The sequence below is a fragment of the Numida meleagris genome, chromosome Z (genome assembly GCF_002078875.1).
Source record: "Numida meleagris isolate 19003 breed g44 Domestic line chromosome Z, NumMel1.0, whole genome shotgun sequence".
Taxonomy (NCBI): Eukaryota; Metazoa; Chordata; class Aves; order Galliformes; family Numididae; genus Numida; species Numida meleagris.
Window position 1 is genome coordinate 45796695 of NC_034438.1, and position 21460 is coordinate 45818154.

The window sequence follows — 21460 nt, forward strand, 5'->3', positions numbered from 1 at the left end:
TTGCCTCCCACCTCCCTTTAGATATTTACAAATGTTCATGAGATCCCCTCCCAGTCTTCTTTTCCCCAGGCTGAACAGACCCTGGTCGCTCTGCCTTTCCTCATAAGGCCCTTCATAATCTTTGTGGCCTTCTGCTGGACTCCTTCTGGGAGAACCCTGTCGTTTTTGAACTGAGGAGTCCAGAACTGGACACAGTCTCCTTAGGTGCGTGTGAACAGCCAGATAATGAAACTATGAGCTGTTCTTGCTGCATCCTCATACAAAAAGGAGGAGAAGGCAGAATTGAAAATTCCAGAGTAAGGCTGATATGCAGCTCTGAACTGCAGCCGCCAGCTGCTGCAGCCTGCGAGGAGGCCCACATAACAGGTAACACAGAAGTTCTGTTGCCACTCATGAGTTCAGGCTTCTTTGACTCTGAAGTGGCTCTGTTAGCCATCATACATACACATTCCTACTCTTTTCTAACTGTAGCCCATTAATTTTTATCCAAATGTAAAAAAAAGGGGTGGAAGATTGGGGAGATCAATGATCTTGTGGTATCCTACATACTGAACTCTTTCAGAATTACTCTTCAGTCTCATGTATTTGCCAGGTAGTTGGACCTGACCTCAGTAAGAAGTTTTAACAAGGTTAATCTGAATCCAACTTTGATCTAACACACATTGAGGATACTGGTGTGGATCAATATATGTAAATAGAGCTTCACTGGAGGCTTTTGAGTGTATAAGCAGTGCATGATTATAGCTCAGAGAAGCAGATGGTAAATTTCTGTGGTTCTTTGCTGTTGAAACCAGATACATTTCAATAACAGGGATTAAAGAATGATACAAATTACATTTACAGAAATACTCTTCTAGAGTTATTTGAGAAGATAATTTTGAGAATCTCAAACAGTGGACTCAAACTGATGAAATGTTTCTTCTCCTACTGCACCCCACACATGCCTCCCTTCAAGAAATACCTGCACTTAAATTTGACTGGATGTGGATAGGAGCATGCAAAATTACATTAAAACTTATACAGCCTTTCCAGCTGAATTGCACTGAACACGTTTCATTTTGAAGTGGGATGGTAACAGTAGGACTGAGGCTTGGTTTATCTCCAGTATGGAAGTTTGGTGAAATATGTTTATTACAAACTTTCTGTCTCAGTCCAGACCTTAGAAGTAGCTGTTGAAGTTGAAACCTTTTTTACTCTAGCAAGATGTGGTGTATATAAGTAGGGTTTTTTGTTTTTTGTTTTTTGTTTTTTTTTTTTATGTAGAGAGGCATCAACTTTCAAATGTGGTCTATTTCAGGAGCCATAGAACAAGAGAAAAAAATGACTTAACCTCCATCCTTTTTCTGGGTTGGGTTTTTTAGCAGAGTACTTTGAGATATGCTTGTTGACTGAAATTGAACTGTCTTTTGGAGCACTGAGTTGAGATCGCAAGGCACAACAAGGAAACTGCTAGCTTTTTTCTTCAGAAGGAAACTGTTAGTTTGCTTTCAGCTTGTTCCCCAGTCTTGCTGGAAATTTCAACATATGCGTTGAAATGTAGGGAAATTGAGTACCAGCTGAGAATATGCTCTGGGATCAGTCATCTGATGCCTGCAGGTTATGCAGAGCTTTCCTCCAGTGTGGAAACAGTAGGTCTCCTGGTGGGATTGCAATGAAAGAAACCTTGACAGTGTAGTCTGTTCTACAGCAGAAAACCTCATAGTAAGCGCAGAGTGCTACCCTGCAATTGTTTCCCGGAGCAGCAGGGAGACAAGGATGTTTGCATTTGGCTAATCAGTGTTGGGTTTGAGTCAGTGCTGCTTATAACCAGGTGGTCACTTTGAGGATTACTACAAGATCTGGGTGAGTTGCTTAAAGCTTGACTATTTTTCAAGAGCTCATTGTTGTAAAATTTGGTGAATCCATCTAATGACAAATTTAAACTTCAGAGAATTGGACAACTGAACCACAGCTGTGTAAAAAAGGTTAGTGGCTACCTTCTTGTGTATATTGTAATAGCAGACAAATTGCTTTTGTCTTACTTGAAAGTAGGCTCAGCAAAAACTTTGAGGGGGCTGGGGTGGTGTTAGAAAAGGGCTGAGCTCCATCTTATTGCAGAGTAAGAGTATCCTTGTGAAGAATTAATGTCAGCTTAATTAATGTTTTCCACAACTATAACTTTTATTTTAAAGTCTTGGGAGTTTGCTTCTTAACCTCTTCAGAGAAATGGGCATTGGAAAAAAACAGTTTTGAATATTCTGAAATATTCTGGCATGTGATTTAAATTACATCTATTTCAGCTAAGTTAAATAATGCAATCCACAACTTCAGCCAGGTTCAAAAACATGGAAGTGGTGGGTTAGTTTCTAAGATTGTTGCTCTTTAGATTCTGCCATTACTGTTGTAAATCTTCTCTTTATCACAAGGTCTTTTTTAAAGCATATGGTTGTTAACTTCAGTTTCTAGAAAGAAATTTTAGGCTGTCTTGGGCTGTGGAGCGCATTGCATCTGCTGCATGCTTGGTATTACAGCAGAAGCAGGAAAAATAAAGGTTTCTGCATACGGAGACAATATCAATTACTGCCAGCACTTAGGTAAATAGCCATATCAGCGCATAAGAGCAGAAGAGAAAGGGTTAATGAGAGGCTCATTCCTTCCTTCCTTACAGAGACCAGGCTAAATGGGAGCAGCTGCTGTAGTAGGGGCTGTGCTGAGTAGGGTGGCAGGGGGGACACGGCTGTTGTGAGTCCTGAAGCTTTGGAAAGGAGAAGATGTGGGGAAAGACTGCTGAGTAGGGAAGACAAGAAACAATCCAGAAATGCGAGTATGCAGAAAAATGTCCTGTGTCAGTAGCCGTGAGAGAGGAGAACTGTAACTGAGCAGAGGGGGATGAAGGGAGTTCAGGCTGGAACTGCAGACTCATGGAGGGGGTGCAGCCCCCCGAATGCCCTTGCCTTTTCTGGGTGAACAGCATGGCTTGTAGTTGAGTTGACATTGTGTAGCGTATGGGTGGCTTGGATATTAGAAGAGCATAGCTGTGTGAATGAGATACTTAACCTGAATTTGCTAGCTCTGTTACAAGGGAGGGGAATGTTACTTCAGGCAGATGCTGGCTACATAGTGATGTGTTTCTCCAGAACTGAGCTCTGTCTGGAGCTGCGTGTTTTTGATGGCCCCTCGACTGAGAAATTACAAAGAAATTACTTACTCAGAGAGTGCTGAGCTGCTGGTACGAGCTGCCTAGGGAAGCTGTGGATGCCTCATCTCTGGAGGTATTCAAGGCCAGGCTGGATGGGGCCCTGCACAGCCTGATCTGGTGGGTCTCAGCCCTGCCCATGGCAGGGCATTAGAATCGGATGGGCTGTAAGGTCCCTTCCAATCCAAGCCATTCTGTGATTTGTCAAAGCATAAATTATAATATTTTGCTTTGTTGATGTGTGAAGCACAAGAGTAAAATTATCCAATGCTGTCTAGATTATGAATGATTTGGATGGTTGTCACCTCTGTTAAGTGACATGATAGTGTTGCCTGGAAGTAAGCTTCTCACTTTTTTCTGTGCCTGTCATGAACGTAGACATGTAATGTGTTCTTGCTGTCACACTAGGAGCTGTTACCAGTATTCACAGACAATACCTTTCTGCAGACACTTTTCCATGTTTTTAACTGATGCTTGCTTCTGTGGCTGGCAATACTTCTTAATGACCCATAATACTTTAGCTTAAGCTAAGTCCTGTACAGTTTGTAGGGAGGAAACAGCTAATGCCCTTCCCACTGTGTTCTCCTAAAGACAAACATTTTTCCCTGCAATTGATACAGTCAGCTGGGGAGGGGCAGAACAGCTTGGAACTTCTCTGCAAAGAGCTGTGAAGTACGCCCCAGGGTATACTTCAGAATATAGGATTGCTTATGTATAGGCTAGACTGACCCAGATATTAATGCAGCAGAGGCCAGTGATGTAATATGTGTGTAGATTTAGGCTGCTGACAGCAGAAAATGGTTAGCTATTTCACCTGTGCTGCCACGCACTGTCCCACGGGGCTATGGTGTATTGAGCACCAGAAGTGTAGAAACAAAACTCTCCAAAGAAGGGCAAGAGAGAGGATCAAAAGTGAAGGAGCAGCTCTGTTAAATAGATTAGGGCACGTCAGCTTGAGATGGTATGGGGCGGGAAGGGGCTATGTGTTTTTGGGAGAGCATTGTAAACTGATAAGAGATATGAAGTTCAAAGGGAAAATGTTATCCATGAGTTGCGGGACATGGAAGGCATTACAGGGAAGCATTACAGATGCATATCCATTTCTCACATCTTTTTATTAGCTTCTGTTAATGATCAGAGGCAGGCCACTGAGCTACCGGACTGTGCTCTGGCCTGGTAGAGCACTTCTTTGGGTGTGTTGCTTGAACTGAGAAATTGCTTAAAGATGGTTGTTCTTGTTTTGTTTTTTTTTTTCCTAAATAATGTTTCTTAGTTTTAGATTGGAGTGGCTACTGTCCCATTATCAAAATTTTATTAAAGGTGATAGTTTTAGAAGGTATAATTTTAGAGCCCACAGAAAGTAATATTGAGAGTGTAAATTAAAAAGAAAATAATGCTTCACCTGAACTGTGAAGCACAAATGGAAAAGCCATGTGCTATGGAAAAAGTAGACTTCTACTTTCATTCTGCCAAATTATACAAATGAGAAATATGCTTTATGCTATATAAAGACGCAAGTAGGAATGCTGTATGAGTGAGGAACATGCCTCATGAAGAATTAATGTGGAGAAGCTTTAGAGTTGCTATGAGCAAACGTTTGCCATATGTAGTGTACAGGGGTGAAAAATAAGCCATGTATTAAATGGATTAATGCTGTGTTGATTCTTTTCTGTCAGGACAATTAGCATGAGTAAAATATTTGCCCTACTTTAAACCGATAGGGAGATACTGTATTGTGTTCTTCTTAAGATTGATGTTCCTATACGAGTAGCAGAGAGCACAAGATTTATTTCCTGAACATTATGTAGATTTATGGCTGTGCCAGTTACAAGTTGAAAGCGCTTTATGACCCATGTTCACTGTGAGTCTTTTCTTGTGTATGTTAACGAAAGTGGTCATATGAAGGATGCAGACATTTTGAAGTGCTAAGTGGGATGTGTGGTGTGTGTAATGCCTTTACAATATAAATTTTGGCTCACTGTGGCCCCTGATTTTTTTTGTGTGTGTGTATGTGCATACGTTTGCCTGCATTTGTATTATATAAACTTAAAAAATACATTTTATTGAATTCTGTAGAAACAACTCCCTGTGCTGCCCCGACTTCCTTGGAGAATCAGTTACGGGTTTTTTTTGGTGTGTGCTACTATTTCATGATTTAAACCAGAGAAAATTACATTCAAGAAGAGAATGTCAGTCTCATGGGAGGTGTGCGCTTTCCATTGAACTGTGCTCTGGACTCAAAAATATCTTTGTAACTCCTGTTTATTTAATAGACTTGCATGGGTGAAGTGTGGGGTCAAATTTGGCATTGAGAGTCCAAAATAAGGAACGAACCCCTGTCTTGGACTTGGTGGAAACAGGTACATAATGGTGGAAACACTACCTAAACAAATCTCAAAATATTTTAGCAGTTTTTATTTATAATTTTTGTTTGACTGAAACTTTAAACTTTGCTAGTTTTAAGTATCTGTCATTTCATTTATTAAGTAAAAATTTTGAATGTGTATGTGTATCAGTTACAGTGAAGATAAATTGTCCACTAAACACCCTAGAAATACCCTAGAACACCCTAGAAATAATTTTCTTTTTCTGAGAAAATGGAGGGAAAATATATAAAATGAGTTGTCTTAACCAAAATACATGATATATCTGGTTAGAAGATGGCTCTTAAGTTTGCAGATAATTTTGACGTTAAAAGGATAGGCATTTTTTCATGATGAATAAGGGATTTTTTGATGTCATTTGAAAAAGGGAGGCATCCTTACTAGAAGAATAGCTGTATCTTATCTGTCAAGTTCCCACATCTGAGCTTATGATACAAAAGAATAAAAATGAGTTCCTTCTTGGAGGAGAGGTTATGAGAAGCAGATTTAAGGTTGTACTGTGGTTTGCCAGATACCTTTTCCCACTCATCAGTTGTGCGGAGTTGTGAACTAGACTTAAATTCTACCCATTGCATTTGTGAGTGACAGTTGGATTTTCTCCATGTTTGTGATTACTGGCTACTTGTACCTTTGAATTACTTTTGATGAAATCTTTACTAATTGCTGTCACCAGTTCAAATATTCTGTTATGAATTTGTCATGCTGTTGAGGCAGAGTTCAGTGCAAATTTGACAGCTGTTGGCATTTAGTTGGAGAGGCCTGCAACATAAATGGTTAGGAAAGAAAATGAAGCTGCTTAAACAAGATACTGTGCTGACACAACAGACACTGATACCATGCTGGGTTATTAATGCACTGAGCAAGAGAGGAAAAGAAAACATTCATTCTGAATGGAGGAATATAACCAGATGTTACTAATATACCAAGAAACCTATCTACGTAAATTCTTACTTGGTAAACCAATTGAAGTGTGCCAGCTATGCAGTCTTGTCTGTGTTAGTGTAATTGATAATAAACATTTATTAATGTTTATTTTGACCTTTTCAGTGGTTTGTGCAATGAAGGTTCCGCTGCATAAAGAATTAGCATTGTAGTCACTCAAAAAGAGAAACACGCTGAGGTAACTGATTTTATTTCAGAAAGCCTGGTTTGTAAATGTGCTTGTGCTGTCTGCTTCTTTATGGGTAGATGGCATTAGGAAGGAGATTGGGGCATCATGCAGAAGTCTTGCATAAGGAGTTCTGGTAATTGTACCAGATACGAACATGCGAATAACCAGAATTGGAGAAGATAAGGTGCTGGAGGCTACATTCGGTTTTTCAGTCCTTCAGCTCACTGCTTTGGTCTGGCAGAAAAGCTAGTGAAGCTAGTGGCTTTAATGCAGTGTTTTGGGGTTAGGTTTTTTGTTTTGTTTTTTGGTGGTGGTTGTTTTTCCAGAAAGGTGAATAAGTTTTTAACTAGAGTTTTTCAATGAGAGATTTGTTTTAAATGAGCTATGCCATAGAGAGCAAAAACTTAACTGGGATAAACCCATAGAATAGTTTTAGACAGAAATGTTTGTTAGAATAGAACACAGAAATTGTGCTTGGGATTTTTATTTAAGGCACTTTCTTAAAGAACTGAGGATAGTTTTTTGTTCATATTTTTAAAAACCGCGCAAAAACAAACGACTGACATGCTGGAATCCAGCTAAATGGATGCCCTTCTGTTGCAAGCAGACTCCTCTAACAGTCTTATAGTAACTCACGTTTTGAAACTTTGTAGCATACTAATTTCAAAAGATAATCATTGCAGAGAATTATCAGGGCTATATTGTTAACACTGATGTATTTTCTATTTGTTAAAATTGTTGTTTCACTAATAGCACCCAATGCAATAGAAATGCCAACCGGAAATAACATAAGACTCTAGTAGTTTGCCATCTTATCACAAGGTTCTCGGAGAAATCAGTCAATTTTTCCCTTGTTACTGACCCAATAATAGGAAAGAGGAGACAATGAAAGATGCACAACTGGAGAAGTCTGGAAACGCTGAAATGTGTGAATGTTGTTTATGCATGCAGTACTCTTCATAGAACTTTAAAAAAAAAAAAAAAAGTTTTTTATGCATATCTAGAGGGAAACTCTGGAAGTTACCTACAGGAACTAATGTAGTAGCACAGGTAATTTTCCTGCCTAATAGCATGCCTTATTTGAAGAAGTCAGTTCCCTCTAGCAAAATTCCAGGTCCAGGTTTGAGCTAGTTAGCTGGTAGAAACTGCAAGTCAAAACTGAGATCTGCCTCAAATGACAAAACTGGGCATGGGGGATTCACTTGTGCGAAGAGCTGACCTGGAAATGTGATACACTGCCCTAAGAGTGTGGCACTGATGAGTCTTAGATCCATGGCCAGGAGTGTAAAGGTGCTTGCTAAACTGTATGGAAGTGGAGTATTGATTGTAGTATGCTGTCTTTCAAAAAAAAACATGAAAAAGGCTGTCATGAGCTGTCATGTCATCTGGGTGGCCACTGTTATCTCTGACACGCTAGAGGATATGTAACTGGTGGAGTTACAGGTGTAGGCAGTTCTTGGAGGAACTGCCACTTCAAGTTCTGTGAGGAGGGAATGGCCTGTGATTAAAGCAGAAGGGAGGGGAAGAATGTGGACATTTCAGAGATGCAGCTAACCCTGCAGCAGTGGGGTAGTTAAGACATAGACTGTACTGATTTTGCTAAGTGAGTACTTGATCATCCAGAAAATTATCCTGACACAATCTGGAGCTCTGAAGTTGTCTAGCTGTATTTAAGAATTGCTGTAGAGCTGTAGTTTTGTAAGCCATGTGGTGGACATTCTGTTAAAACACTTCAGTGCATGAGGTAGTTAAGAATAGTCAGAAAGATGTTTTCTTTCTCCAAACAGTGAACAATTAACCAAGTATGTTACAGGGGGTTTAGCTGATGGATTTGATGTTTTGTATTCTTTGCTTTTTGTTCTTGCTGCATCATCAATTTTTGGCATATTGCCAAAGAACAGTGTTGAATTTGGTGGTTTGACAAATATTGTCTCTCTAAATTGACCGTGACAGCAGATCACATGTATCATTCTGGAGATGAAGATCCTCGTATTGTGGTAAATATAACTGTTGTGAGTGCATAGACTTAATCTTCAGAATCCAGAAAATATTTTATAGTTGAGAAGATTTGAATGAAAACTATGGGAAGCGTGATTTTGCTTCTAGTAAGTAGCATTTATTTTTACTGGCTCTCAAGTGGCAGTCTCTATTTCAAAAGATCTAGTTTGCTCTTGGAAAAGACTGGGGGTGAAAGAGCTAGTTAATGTGACAGAAGAAAAGTGATGGGGCTGTTGGAAAACAGATTGATATATATGACATCTCTGACATTTGTTGTAACCAGTGGTAGAATGTGGGTCACCATAGTGTTTAATGTAGCAAATTGAGTGAGGTACGTTCTTCGGGTTAGTTTTCCACTTCCTTCTTTCCTGCCACCTCAAGGTGGTCCTTGCAAATTGGAGAGGAACAGAGAAAGGGGTTTATGGGGAATAAGGGTCTATGCTGAACCTCACTGTTTTTCTCCCTGTTTGTTTCAGTTTCTTTTGTTGTGTTGCGCAGGAGGACAAAATAAAGGTCTTCTTCCTCTTCTCATCAATTCAAAGTGATTAAAAACAGATAATATATCTTGCTTGAATTGTATTAAGAGTCCTCCAGCCAGAAATTGTAAGGGCAGTAGGAATGCTAAATAAATTGACTGAAGTGGGATCAAATTCTGCTGAGCATAACCATTTAAAGCTCTCTCTAGTTTATAGCGGAGTTTTATCATTTTCAAATTTTTTTTTTTTGAATTAAAGAAAGACTACCCAGTGAATGCAGACAACGTGTTGAGATTAAGATGAAATGAAGACAGTATTTTGTCCCAGGCAGGATCTCCTCTCCACCACGTTTCCACCCCCTACATTACTGTTACACTGCTCCCTGCAAATAGCTTGGAATGGAAATGGCAGTGGGCTCCTCCTTTGAAGGAAAAAGGAAGGCCGACTCTTCAAACAATGGAAAAGTCAGGTGAGAGCTTATCAATGTGGACATGTGGGCTGCCTTGCAGTAGGACACATAAAATTGTTAAGATTTCCAGAAAAGTAAACTTTTAAAGTGTAGTTTTTCTCTGCAATCTTCAGCTTCAAATGTTTGCATCTTTTGGTTACTTTTGGGCCATGTGTCTAGATTTTACTCCTCAAGTCACCAAAAATTTTCATTCCCAGGAAGGTGCGAACATCTTTTATAGTAGGAATAGGGCCATTAGTCTAGCTCTCAGGCACTCGTGAAGTACAAATTCGCACATGCTCTGTTGATCAAGTGTGAATTGCTTGAGTAGTTTTTCAGATGATAATATTTTCCATGATTCAGTCTTTTGTTTTAGTGATGTTCTGAAACTGATTGTACTCTGAAATAGTGTCAGATTATCTGTTCCATAACATTTTTGAATGTATTTTCTTTATTAAACACTTTTCACTGATGAGGCAAGACTTTGTGTTCTTTTAGTATAGAATCATAGAATGTCTTGGGTTGAAAGGGACCCCAAGGATCATCAGGTTCCAGCCCCCCTGCCACAGGCAGGGCCACCAATCTCCAGATCTGGTACTAGACCAGGCTGCCCAGGGCCCCATCCAACGTGGTCTGGAACACCTCCAGGGACAGCCTCTCTGGGCAGCCTCTTCCAGCGCTTCACCACTCTCTGTAAAGAACTTCCCTCTGACATCCAATCTAAACCTTCCCTCCTTCAACTTAAAACCATTCCCCCTTGTCCTGTCACTGTCTATCTGAGTAAAAAGTTGATTCCTTTGCTTTTTATAATCCCCTTTTAAATACTGGAAGACTGCAGTGAGGTCTCCTCACAGCCTTCTCTTCTCCAGGCTGAACAAGCCCAGCTCCCTCCGCCTCTCTTTGTAGGGAGGGTGCTTCAGCCCTGTGTTCATCTTCGTGGCCCTCCTCTGGACCCTCTCCAATAGCTCCACATCTTTCCTGTATTGGGAACCCCAGACTTGGATGCAGTACTCCAGATGGGGCCTCACGAGGGCAGAGTAGAGAGGGACAATCACCTTCCTGTTCCTGCTGGCCACCCCTCTTCTGATGGAGCCCAGGATACCATTTGCTTTCAGAGCTGCAAGAGCACACTGCTGGTTCATGTTCAGTTTTTCATCCACCAGGACCCACAGGTCGTTCTCTGCAGGGCTACTCTCAAGGAGTTCTTCCAGTCTGCATACATATTTGGGATTACTCTGACGCAGGTGCAAAACCTTGCTCTTTGCTGTGTTGAACCTCAGTAGGTTGACATGGGTCCACCTTTTGAGTTTGTTGAGGTCCCTCTGAATGACATCCCTTCCTTCTAATGTGTCAATCGCACCACTCAGCCTGGTGTCATTGGCAAACTTGCAGAGGTTGCAATCAAGCCTGTTGTCTATGTTGATGATTGGGGAAGATGTTGAAGAGTATGATGAAGGGTATGATTTGGTTGTTTAATTTTTAAGAAATAGTTTGGAATACTAAAAAGTGCATGAAGTGCCCAGAAATGTTAATTTCTAGATTAAATATATATATATCAGTTTAATTTGTTTATGAATAACTTAGATTGAATACATCTTCTGCAGCTTTTTCAAATTAAGACAGAGTGTGCTTTACAAAGATTTGGTCTTTGTTTTTCTAGAATTTGGATAATTCCTTCTTGGCTTGGGTTGGCATATTATTTGTTTAGTATTGCACAATCTTATGATGTAACTATGTAATAAAATGACAACAATTGCTTAGGCAGGATAGTCACAATGTGTCCCTTTTGTATGTCATTTAATTTTTTAATTTGTTAACATGTAACAATTGTTTGAAACATAGAGTTTTAGGGCATGTTGGTAGTCACGTCCGACAGTTCAATGACATTGCTTTTTTAGGCATTTTGACTTTGCCGTAGGTAATTAGTTACACAGCAGCTAGCTGTGATATTTCTGGGCTGTGCTCTATAGATCACACAACTGAAATTGTCTAGGGAATATTGAGCTGTCCTGTCACTGCTTCTGGGATATGGCTGTTCTTTACACTTTTCCATTTCACCTTGTCAGTACATCCACAGAAATGGGCTTCAATTATATTTATTCCATCCGTTGTACCATAAAAATGCACATTTCGTGGATCATGAGCAAGAAAAGATGGAGGAAAAAAAAACAGTATTTAGAACCGAGAATAAAAATTTTGTTAGTTTTTAGTTTTTTCACATAACAGTCACTTTAAGTAAATGTATTATTTGCATGTGGAGCTGTATCTGTGCTATTTGATGAAATGTAAACTTGACAGCACTTCCATTACGTACCGCAAATGTCTGTGACTCAAATTTTTAACTACTCTCTGATGAAAGCTTTCAAGCTTTGTGTATGTTATCTTTTGTCTTTCTGCTTTTTAAAGATGTTTCCTAGTTGTGTGAACCTATGGTGTAATTTTTTGTACTGTTTTTCTGTGTAATTTTTTCCTCTTGTACTTTCACTGTGTAAGGTTTAAGTGTACCTGTTATGTGTTAATGTGACATGTTCTCATCCATCTCAGCAGCTGAGTGCCTGCCTTGTCTGAGCTTTTCCTGGGCTAACCCTGACATTGTTGTCTCCTGCTGTTAAGAGGAGTTACCCGTGTACAGCTCTGGAACTCCTGAATGCAAAATCAAAAAAGGTTTTTATTTCTGCCTTAGAATGCTTATCGTTATAAACTCATGCTACCAGCCTTTTTATTTCCTTGTCTGTAATTGTAAATTCTGGTAGGTTTAGTTTCCTCACCTTTATGATGGGTGTCAGAAAATACATGGGCACTTATTTTTCCCTTTCCACAGTTTTGGATGAGATTCTGACTGAACTTTGTGTTCTGTACTAAAAACTCCCCATCTCTCATATTACAAAGCAGCATGGATTTTCAAATCCTGTGTAATGCCATTTGATAACAAAAGATTTAGTAGGTTTTCTTCAGGCAACATTATGAACATCTGATCAGGTATGTTTGTGTATACAGCATGCCACTGAAGGAGTTGTAGCAAAACACAGAAGAAGACTGTGCTGTGGATTATTTGCACTAAACCATGCAAAATATAAATGGAAATAGAGCATGATGTCAGAGTCCAATGTTCTCTGACCTGAGTCTTTCAGAAATTCCGTGCCTGGAGGATGACATGTTCACAATTAAATGCACTTATAATAAGTGAAAATAACTACACCTATATATATGTTATAAAAAACAGGCAAGACTGCATTGGATATAAAATACGGTTTAGCTGTTTTGGTAAACAGCCTGCTGTTGTGCTTGCATAAAATTTTGTAGAAACTATAGCTTTTGAGGTAAGATAGGTGTTGCATTTTTTAGTAGTGGTGTGTATCTGCTTTCTTTACTGAAGGAATTCTTATTTCCTTTGCTGGTGGTAGATAACAGGTTTTTGCCAGTTTGATTCCTTTTTAATCATTGCTTTCACATGTGTTGTCCTTCCTTTCCTGTTAGACAGTTTAGATTCAATCACATAGTGGTTTCTTTAGTGAGAATTTATTACTTTCCGTGTTGGATCAATATAAAATTTATTCACAGCATTGGCTGTGAAATGTTTTCCATGGTGCTCAGCTGGGTCTTTTTGGGAGCTGCTGTTTGAAAGTTTAGACTGGCATGTTGTACAAAGAGTACTCCAGGTGTTATCTAACTTAATTGTTACAAATGACAAAGTTTTTAATTTGTTTTGTGGTCTGTGCCACTAAGAGGCAGCCCACCCTGAGCTATAAATGTCTGAGATTAGTGCTGGTGATAGCCACTCTGCCTTGCCTATCATTGTTTGTAGAACGGGGAAAAAAGGGCTATTTCAGTTCTTTCTTTCTCAGGTCTCATATTCTGAAATAATTCAGTACCACTGAAACGGGATTTTTTTTTTTCCACTACAGGGTGTTCGGTTTTTTTTTGTTTTCAGTAGGTCTTCATTCTTATGTTTCCCTGTTTGTGTTACAGCAGCGCAGAAGATGTACATGCCAGTGCCCACCCTGTTGCATATTGTAGGAACGTGGAGGGAAACATGGGCTGTGGGAACATTCAAGGCTCAAGGAAAGATGCAGCAATACTGCCTAAATAACTTTTCTGAAGAATTGCAGAGGAGGTTCTGGTACTGCCAAGAACAGACAGATACACCACCTTCGCTAACCTTATTTTTTTTTTTTATCACAGTATTAGCTGGAGGCACCACTTAGATATTACTTACTGCTGTGTGTACTGGGTGTGCTGAAACTGAGGAGTGTCAGAAGCAGCCTTTTTTCTCTGTAGTAGAATGACTGGTCTGCCATTTCTGTTACACTGATTTTTCTGGGTTTTTTCCTTCATTTTTCCTTTTTTTTTTTTTTTTTTTTTTTTTTCCTCTGTAAGTATGTAGAAGCTGACCTGGATCAAATTAGGGAAGGATCATTTTGGATAGCAAAAAAATTTCTCTGTAATTAGCAAAGCAATTCTTTTGTTACTTTGATTGAAGGGGCAGTTACAGCCTACCTGTTGGATACTGTTGTGTGGCAGGGGCTGTCAGTCCAGGCCAAGTGGCAGTGTTGCTATTAAGCTAGATAGAATTTGTGCTGGTTCTTACCTGGTTTGGAATGGCAGGGGCCTTGAAGAAGAGCTGAGCTGGTCCTGGTGTGTGAAAGGAACAAAGGCAAATTCATAGGAAGTCAGCTTCATTAGTTCTACTGCTCAGAGAACAAGTATTTTTTCATGGAGATTTTTAAATTGGTGTCATTTTATATTACAGCTCCATGTGTATGAACATTATAAGTCTGGTATTTAATTAAAACCACAGCTGGTGATCATTTGATTATAGTGTACAAAAGGGAATTATCCTTACTTGACCACATACCATTATTTTATTCAATTTAGAGAATTGTAGCCATTTTTTTCACGTATGATTTGAAAGCTGTGGTGAAGGATGCAAGATCTGATGAACAAACTGGTAGGCTTCATTACAACATTTCTCCTCTGTTAAGGTAAAATGGTGACTTGCAAATTCACTATCTTTCCTGAAAATTGCAAGTCAGTTATAAATAGATCGGTACACTTTGGCTGGTTTTTGTTTCTCCTCACTGTAAAAGCAATGCACAGTTTCCCATGGTAGGAAGGGTGGCCTTACTCCAAAGGCCAGGAATGCTTTAAGACTCAGGGAGTTTCTGGGCTTACTAAGATATTTCAGTGCAGCATATTTGAAAGAGAATGTATAGCGTATGCCTGTAGTAGGCCTGAACTACTGTTTTTTCACTTGAAAAATGAGACTGCCTTAAGAACCTTAAACATACTACAACATAAAATTGCATATGTATATTATGCTGAAATGAATAACTGCATGCAAAATGTTTTGTAGCTGATGTAATAAAAATATTTTAGACAGCTGACAAATTAGGATGTCCAGAGCTTCCAGTCACGTAGTTATTCTGCAATTAAAATGGCAGAACTCACATCTAAAGTCTTCCTACAGATAAGTTTCATGTCCTCATGCCAGAAGTGGCCTTTTCTGTAATAGTGGAAATACTGTATGTGAAGGAGTTCCCTAAATGAATCTTGTCTCTTTTCTGTATTACAACTACTTTCACGTATCAGTACATAAAAACATATGTGGTTTTGCTGGCTTTTGGTATTATAAAGGCGAAACTGAGATCAGAATAGGATTCATCAGTGGATTGACTGGAAGTGGAAGAAGAAAAATTATGTAAAAGAGACTCACTCCATAAAATGTCAGACTACATGAAAACCTGAAACTGATTGGAAGTCTAGAACCACTGTTTGTGTTTCAGTCCAAGTCTTGGCAGCAGAGCAGTGTTTGCCGTTTTACTTGGGCAGTGTGAAGGATCACTTTAGTTTTCACATCCAGTATAACTTAGAGTTGTTTCTATACTACTACAAAGAATGACTTCAGTAATACTGGCTAGTTTCCTCATGGACTTTTCTGCTGTAGTTGTCAATATGGAACATTGAATTCTAGCTGCTGAAAGGGATATTGAGGAAAGCAAGAGAGTGTGAATGAGTTCTAAGTGTTGGATTTTTTTATAAGATTTATTCTTGATTTCTAAGTTATGTAGCTAACATAACTTGATTGTGTTGTTTATCCTACACATATTTCCACATATGATTGGTTAAATACAGAACACAAAATCATAGAATCAGTCCACCGTGGTCACTATAGACACAGTTGAGTGATGCTTTTTAGTAGACACAGAATCACAGAATATCCCAAGTTGGAAGAGACTCACAGAGATCACTGAGACTAATCCCTGGCTCCACACAGCACCACTCTAAATTCAAACCCTATGTCTGGGAGCACTGTCAAAATGCTCCCTGAACTTCGGCTCTTTGGGTCATGCCCACTGCCCTGGGGAGCCTGTTCCATGCCCACCACCCTCTGGTAAAGAACCTTTCCCTATCACCCACCTGGCCCTCCTGTGATGCAGCTCCATGCTGTTCCTTTGGGTCCTGTCACTGTCACCACAGCACAGGTATCAACGTAGATAAGTATCTTTCATCAAAGTAATCTCTTGCAGAGGGAATAACAGTTCACATTATCAGGGTATAGCTTCAGTAGGTTGGAAGTATTGAAGCTCACTGTTATGAGATAGAGAAAAATGACAATAAAGCAGTAGTTCAAAATGGAGTAGGCAGTAGTTGCAAAATAAAATTGAATCCTATGTATGGAGTTATTCTCTGTGTTATGACACAGTGCTCAAGCTGCTTGCTTTTAAGATAACCTTAGGGCTAATGCACATGTTCCCAGTTGCATTACTTTTCATTATACTTATCCTTACAATGCATTTTCTGAGGAAGGAAGGTGTGAAGTGTCTGAAGAAGACAACTCAGTGCTAAAAGGGTGTAGGAGTATGTGAACTGCTTTTTGGCTTCTGTTATTGTAAAGCTCCTGTTAACTACTCATCATATTCATGCTCAGAAATCCACAGATGTTGTGGCTACTGTATAATACCGTATCTTCTTTAAAATTCTTCTGCTGTAAGGCTTGTGACTTTTTTTCTCTATCTTTTCTCTTCCAGCTTCATTTAGCAGCCCTGGCATCATTAAAGGGAGACATAGTGGAGCTTAATAAACGTCTGCAACATACAGAAAGAGAACGTGACCTGCTGGAAAAGAAATTGGCAAAAGCACAGGTAAGCAACAATTACAATTCTGAAGATGGCCAGGGGTTTTGTACTGTCCTTGTTCTTCAGGGAGGTGTAAGATATGTGGTGAGGGTTAGAGAGGATGAAAGATCTTAACAGTGCCATGAGTGAAAAGAATTCTAAGACCGTAAGAAACATAATTGCCAAGGGTTTTAAGTTTTACATGCTAATAATATTCTTTTAAAAAGTACCAAGAAAGAATTAGATTGATTTTGCTTGAAGCCAACATAAAGAGTGTCTTTTAATAGTGAATGTTTCAAAATATTTTAGAAAATAAAAGTTGTAGTTCTCACTGGACTAGGTAGCTGATCACAGAGTCTTTTAGTCTTGGGTAAGATTCACACAGCACAAATGAACACTGATCAAAAGCTATTGCCAATCCTCAGCACTTCAGCGTTCATGTGAAAAGTGACTAGTGATCTCAATCTAGCTTCTAGTAAGCCAGTTTATGTATCTCTGTTATGGAAAACACAGTCAGTGGAAAGCCGAAGAATTAAATGAGAGTAAAATCTGAGCTCTAATGCTTTCTTGGCTCTTAGCATTTTTTTTTTTCACATCAAGGTAAGTGTAGAGAGGCAAATGCAAACAGGGAAACAACTATTTTATCTAATATTTCTTGTATGAACAAAGCCTCTGTTTTCAGGTACTGTGACTCTAGCAATTACCTTTTATAAGTACTTTACCATTTAAAACAACTGCAGAGTATGTACTCACACTTTTGGAGAGCCAGACAAAGCATTTTGTCTTGTAAAGTATCACATCTTATGTGTTATCTAGAGAAGCTACAGAATCTCTATCTTTGGAAGTACTTAAAAGCCATCTGGACCTGGTCTGCTGTAGGTGACCTTCTTTCAGTGGATAGGGTTAGAGGACTGGCCTCGAGATCAAGCTTAGCCATTCTGTGATTCTGCAGGTTTAGAGTCTTTGGTATTGGGGCATTTTGATAGAGGCTTCTAACTATATGTTATTTAAACTTAAGGCAGATGTAGAAGTATTTAAATAATCTATGTTTTAAGGATTTTACTTCAGTCCTTCAAGCATTCTCTTATACTTTTTCAGCTATTTTGAGGCTTGTAAACAGTACTCTTATTCCAGCCCATCAGTGCAGCATACTGAAGTACAAAACGTTGTCCCTTTTATTCCCTTTGATCTGTGAGCCAGAGACACACACATTATTTATCAGCTATAATCCCGAGATTGTTTTCTAACTTACACTGCTCTCTGAAGGAGAGTCCTCTTTCTGAGGTACAGCTTGATATTAGGCTGCATTTGGCGATCATTAAACTGTCCACTATACCCAAACAGTCTTTACCGTTCTGCGTGACTACACCGACCTGGTTGTTATTTTTAAGTCTGCAGGATATTGTGCTAGCTATAGGTTTTTGTTAGTGTTTTAAATTTATTTCAGGGTCTTTATTCAAAAGTACATATCATATCACAGCCAATCAAGAGTGCTTTGTACATGCAGTGATGGATCCCCGTTGATGATGACTGTGCTCTCTTAGCATGATTTTCTTGTGTTTTTTTTTTAACTGGTTACCAGTTGTGCATGCATATAGTGCTGAATTTCTCATGTTGGTGGTTTTTTCCATGATCTTGGGCTTTACAGTTGTAAATAGAACCATAGCGATGACCGCTGCCTGAACTGTGAATAACATAAAATCAGAATATCTGTTCTTTCAGAATACCTGAAGCCTTATGTGCTTTTGCTGTACATTTCTCCATGATGAAATAAACACTTCTGTGTGCACACCCAAAAAGAAAACTATAAGGTTGTGGGAGTGGGACTGAAGATAAATTTTGATAGGAGTAGAGAAACTTTAGGGGAATAGACTGACTGAGCTCACTTGTTGTACTGGGTTGATTACTCGTGTAATGTACTTTTCTGGTTTACTGATATAGTTGTGGCTGATGAGAAGCTTTGATGCAGTTGTTTTTTGGAAAAAAAAAACTTTTTAATTAACAATTTCTTTATAGTCTTAATATAATAGCACTTTTTTTCTAAAAGGCCTCAAGTGAGTAGGAACTTTTTGGGGTGTGAACGAAAGTCTAAAATGGTCATTTTTAAATAGTCATTTTTAAACAGTCATTTAAATACTCTTTTTAAGGGCATTAAAGAAGCACAGCTTATATATTCAATTAGTTGGCTACATTTAAGTGCTGAAACAGATTCTGATGACTTTGCCTTACCTTTTTTTCTTTCTCTAACTGCATTGCTTTCTTTTTCAAGCAGATGTTCCACATAACATTATTTTTTGAACATTTCCTCCCAATCTACAGAGATTCATCCAAATGCATATCACATTATGTATGTCATTTTTCTCTGACAGCCTCTGGCTAATGCATTTCTTCCTCACTAATATGAATTAGAAGTTCAGAAGGCATACATTAAATAAGAAGTGTTTGAGGTTCTGCATAACCATTTTCAGATGCTAGAGGGTCAGCATTAAATGGCATTTCTGGACTATACTTATAAAAGCAGTACATGTTTTTTTTCTGCTGGCACGCTATATGCTCTCTGGGAAAAAAAACATTCCTTGAACCACATTTTTTGTAACACCTTTCCTGTCATTTTGTGAGGCATATGAAATGCTTTGGAAGAAAGGATTAGTGATTTGCAGACGGAAAGTGATTTGGGGAACCAGAATTCACATGATAGAGGTGACAAATGGTTAAGAAAGATAGTTGGATAGCTCCGCTTTATAAGATTTTTGTAGAAGGTTGTAACTGATTGCTGGTCATTGTATTATAGTAGAGCTCATTTCCAAAACTCCAGTCTGTGGAGTCTCTGTTAAAACATTTGCCAACATGCTGGTATTATTTCTGTAAGACATCAGACCTCCTTGTCTCTTTTGTTCTCATCAGTGTAGAATTTGGCACTGAACTGACTTCGTGAATGAAAGTTACGGTAAAGTAGTAGTCAGCTATATCTAATGTAGTCTTCCAGAATCTATCTTTGGCTGAGAGAATAAAAGTAGTGCTTTCTACTAGCCCTGTATGGCTAGGTATCCTGGCTCTAATGATAATAAATGTCTGAAGGGAAAGTGCAAGTAACATATGTAGACAGTTGTTCTTCATATGCACTCATCTTTCTACTGTCAAGACTGTATGGATTTTCTGAGCAAGAGACTGCATTACACTTGATAGTCTGCTGTGGTCCTGTCCTCCATGGATTTATTTAGTCATCATTCCAATCCATTTACATTTTTTCTATTTCTGATATCACATGACGTTCAGTTTCTCTGGGGTCTGGCTTGAACTGAGTTAATTTTCACAACAGCCCGTGGGGTGCTGTGTTCAGATCTTCATCCAGCACAGTGCTGATAGCACAGCAGTGTCTCAGCTTATTCTGAGCAGTCATTGCACAGAGCCAAGGATTCTCCTGTCTCTGCCCACTCAGTGAATAGATGGAGGATGTGCAGGAAGCCAAGAGAGGACACAGCCAGGCAGGTAACCCAAACTGGCCAGGATGACGTTTCATGCCGAATAATGCTGTGCTCAGCAGTGTAAAGGGAGGGGCATCTGAGGGAGGTGAACTGCATTCTTGTTGGGATCTGGGTGAGCAGCACTCTGCCCATGGCAGGTGGTGGGTGACTAACTTCACGCTGGTGTTTAGTTTTGTTGTCTTTCTCTCTTCTTTCACTTCTCTTTCACTTACTAAACAGATTTTGTTGTGATCCACAAGTTTTCTTGCTGTTACTCTTCTTTTCTCTGCTCCTGTTCTCCTGGGAGTGGAAGGATAGAAAGTTGTGTGGTGTTTAGCTACCTACTGTAGTTAACCTACAACAGTTACACAGTTGTATGGTAGAACCATGGAATTAGCAACATGCTGAAAGTTTCAGTAAATGCATCAAGAGTGGACAGTTCACTTTCTGCATCTTGTATTTTCGTCTCTTTTCACAAGGTAGTTCTGTTCGCTCTTCATACTTAGTCCTAGTAATTTTGGAATTTCATAAGAGCTGTAGGCACAGAGTAACAAATACTGTGCTGCAACATTCTAGATCCTTTGTCACTGGAGCAGTATGTTCCATTACTGCACTTCTAAATTCTTGCCTTCCTTTCAATTATTCAGAATAGAGGGAGGGACAGCAGAATTTCATTATAAAAATATAACCGACAATACTTGGCATGTTAGAACATTCACACTTCATGGGAAGACTTCAATTGCTCATTTAACAAAGTTACTTGAAATAGAGATACTCAGGTAAACAGAGTGAACAGATCAGCATTGAAGTCATTAGCTCTGTTGTGCAATGTCCTTATCTCACTTGGATTAGCCCTGTTTGCTTATATTCGTTATCCACACTAAGTAAACACTGAATATACCCTATTAATTAATCCTGACCATATATGTTTTCATGATTGAGGCTTTAGCACAGTGGACATGTGTTTGTACTTAAAATTAGAGGAATTTATTGCCACTTTAAAATCTGCCTCTCCTCTTAAATTGAAATACTTGATTACTTGTTCAACAGGTTTAATGTTGTGGCTAATTGAAGTGATAAGTTGTGTTCTCCATAGACAGTGTTAGTGGCTCTGCAGGGCCCAAGGAACTGAGACATCTGTTAGCCTAGTACTGCTGCTGTTGGTTATTTTTTTGCCTGAGCACTTTAAATTTAACACAGGGTCTGCATGTGTTAGCATCACACGTTGTAACAGTATATTTTAATTAAAATATTTTCCCTTATGATCCTTCATACTTTTTTTTTTTTTT

At 39.0% G+C, this 21460-nt stretch overlaps 1 protein-coding gene across 7 annotated transcripts in view; it reads left to right on the plus strand.

Annotated features, from left to right (window-relative positions):
* The window catches only part of MCC (mutated in colorectal cancers), a 204196-nt gene that overhangs the window by 117848 nt on the left and 64888 nt on the right, over positions 1-21460 (plus strand). For 5 of the 7 annotated variants that reach the window (XM_021380996.1, XM_021380993.1, XM_021380992.1 and 2 more), the window contains one exon: positions 16621-16734. In XM_021380996.1, coding sequence (XP_021236671.1) covers positions 16621-16734 — 114 coding nt within the window. Of the gene's footprint in view, positions 1-2719; positions 2804-9402; positions 9614-16620; positions 16735-21460 lie in introns of those variants that run through there. The other 2 variants (XM_021380999.1, XM_021380998.1) reach the window with 2 other exon arrangements.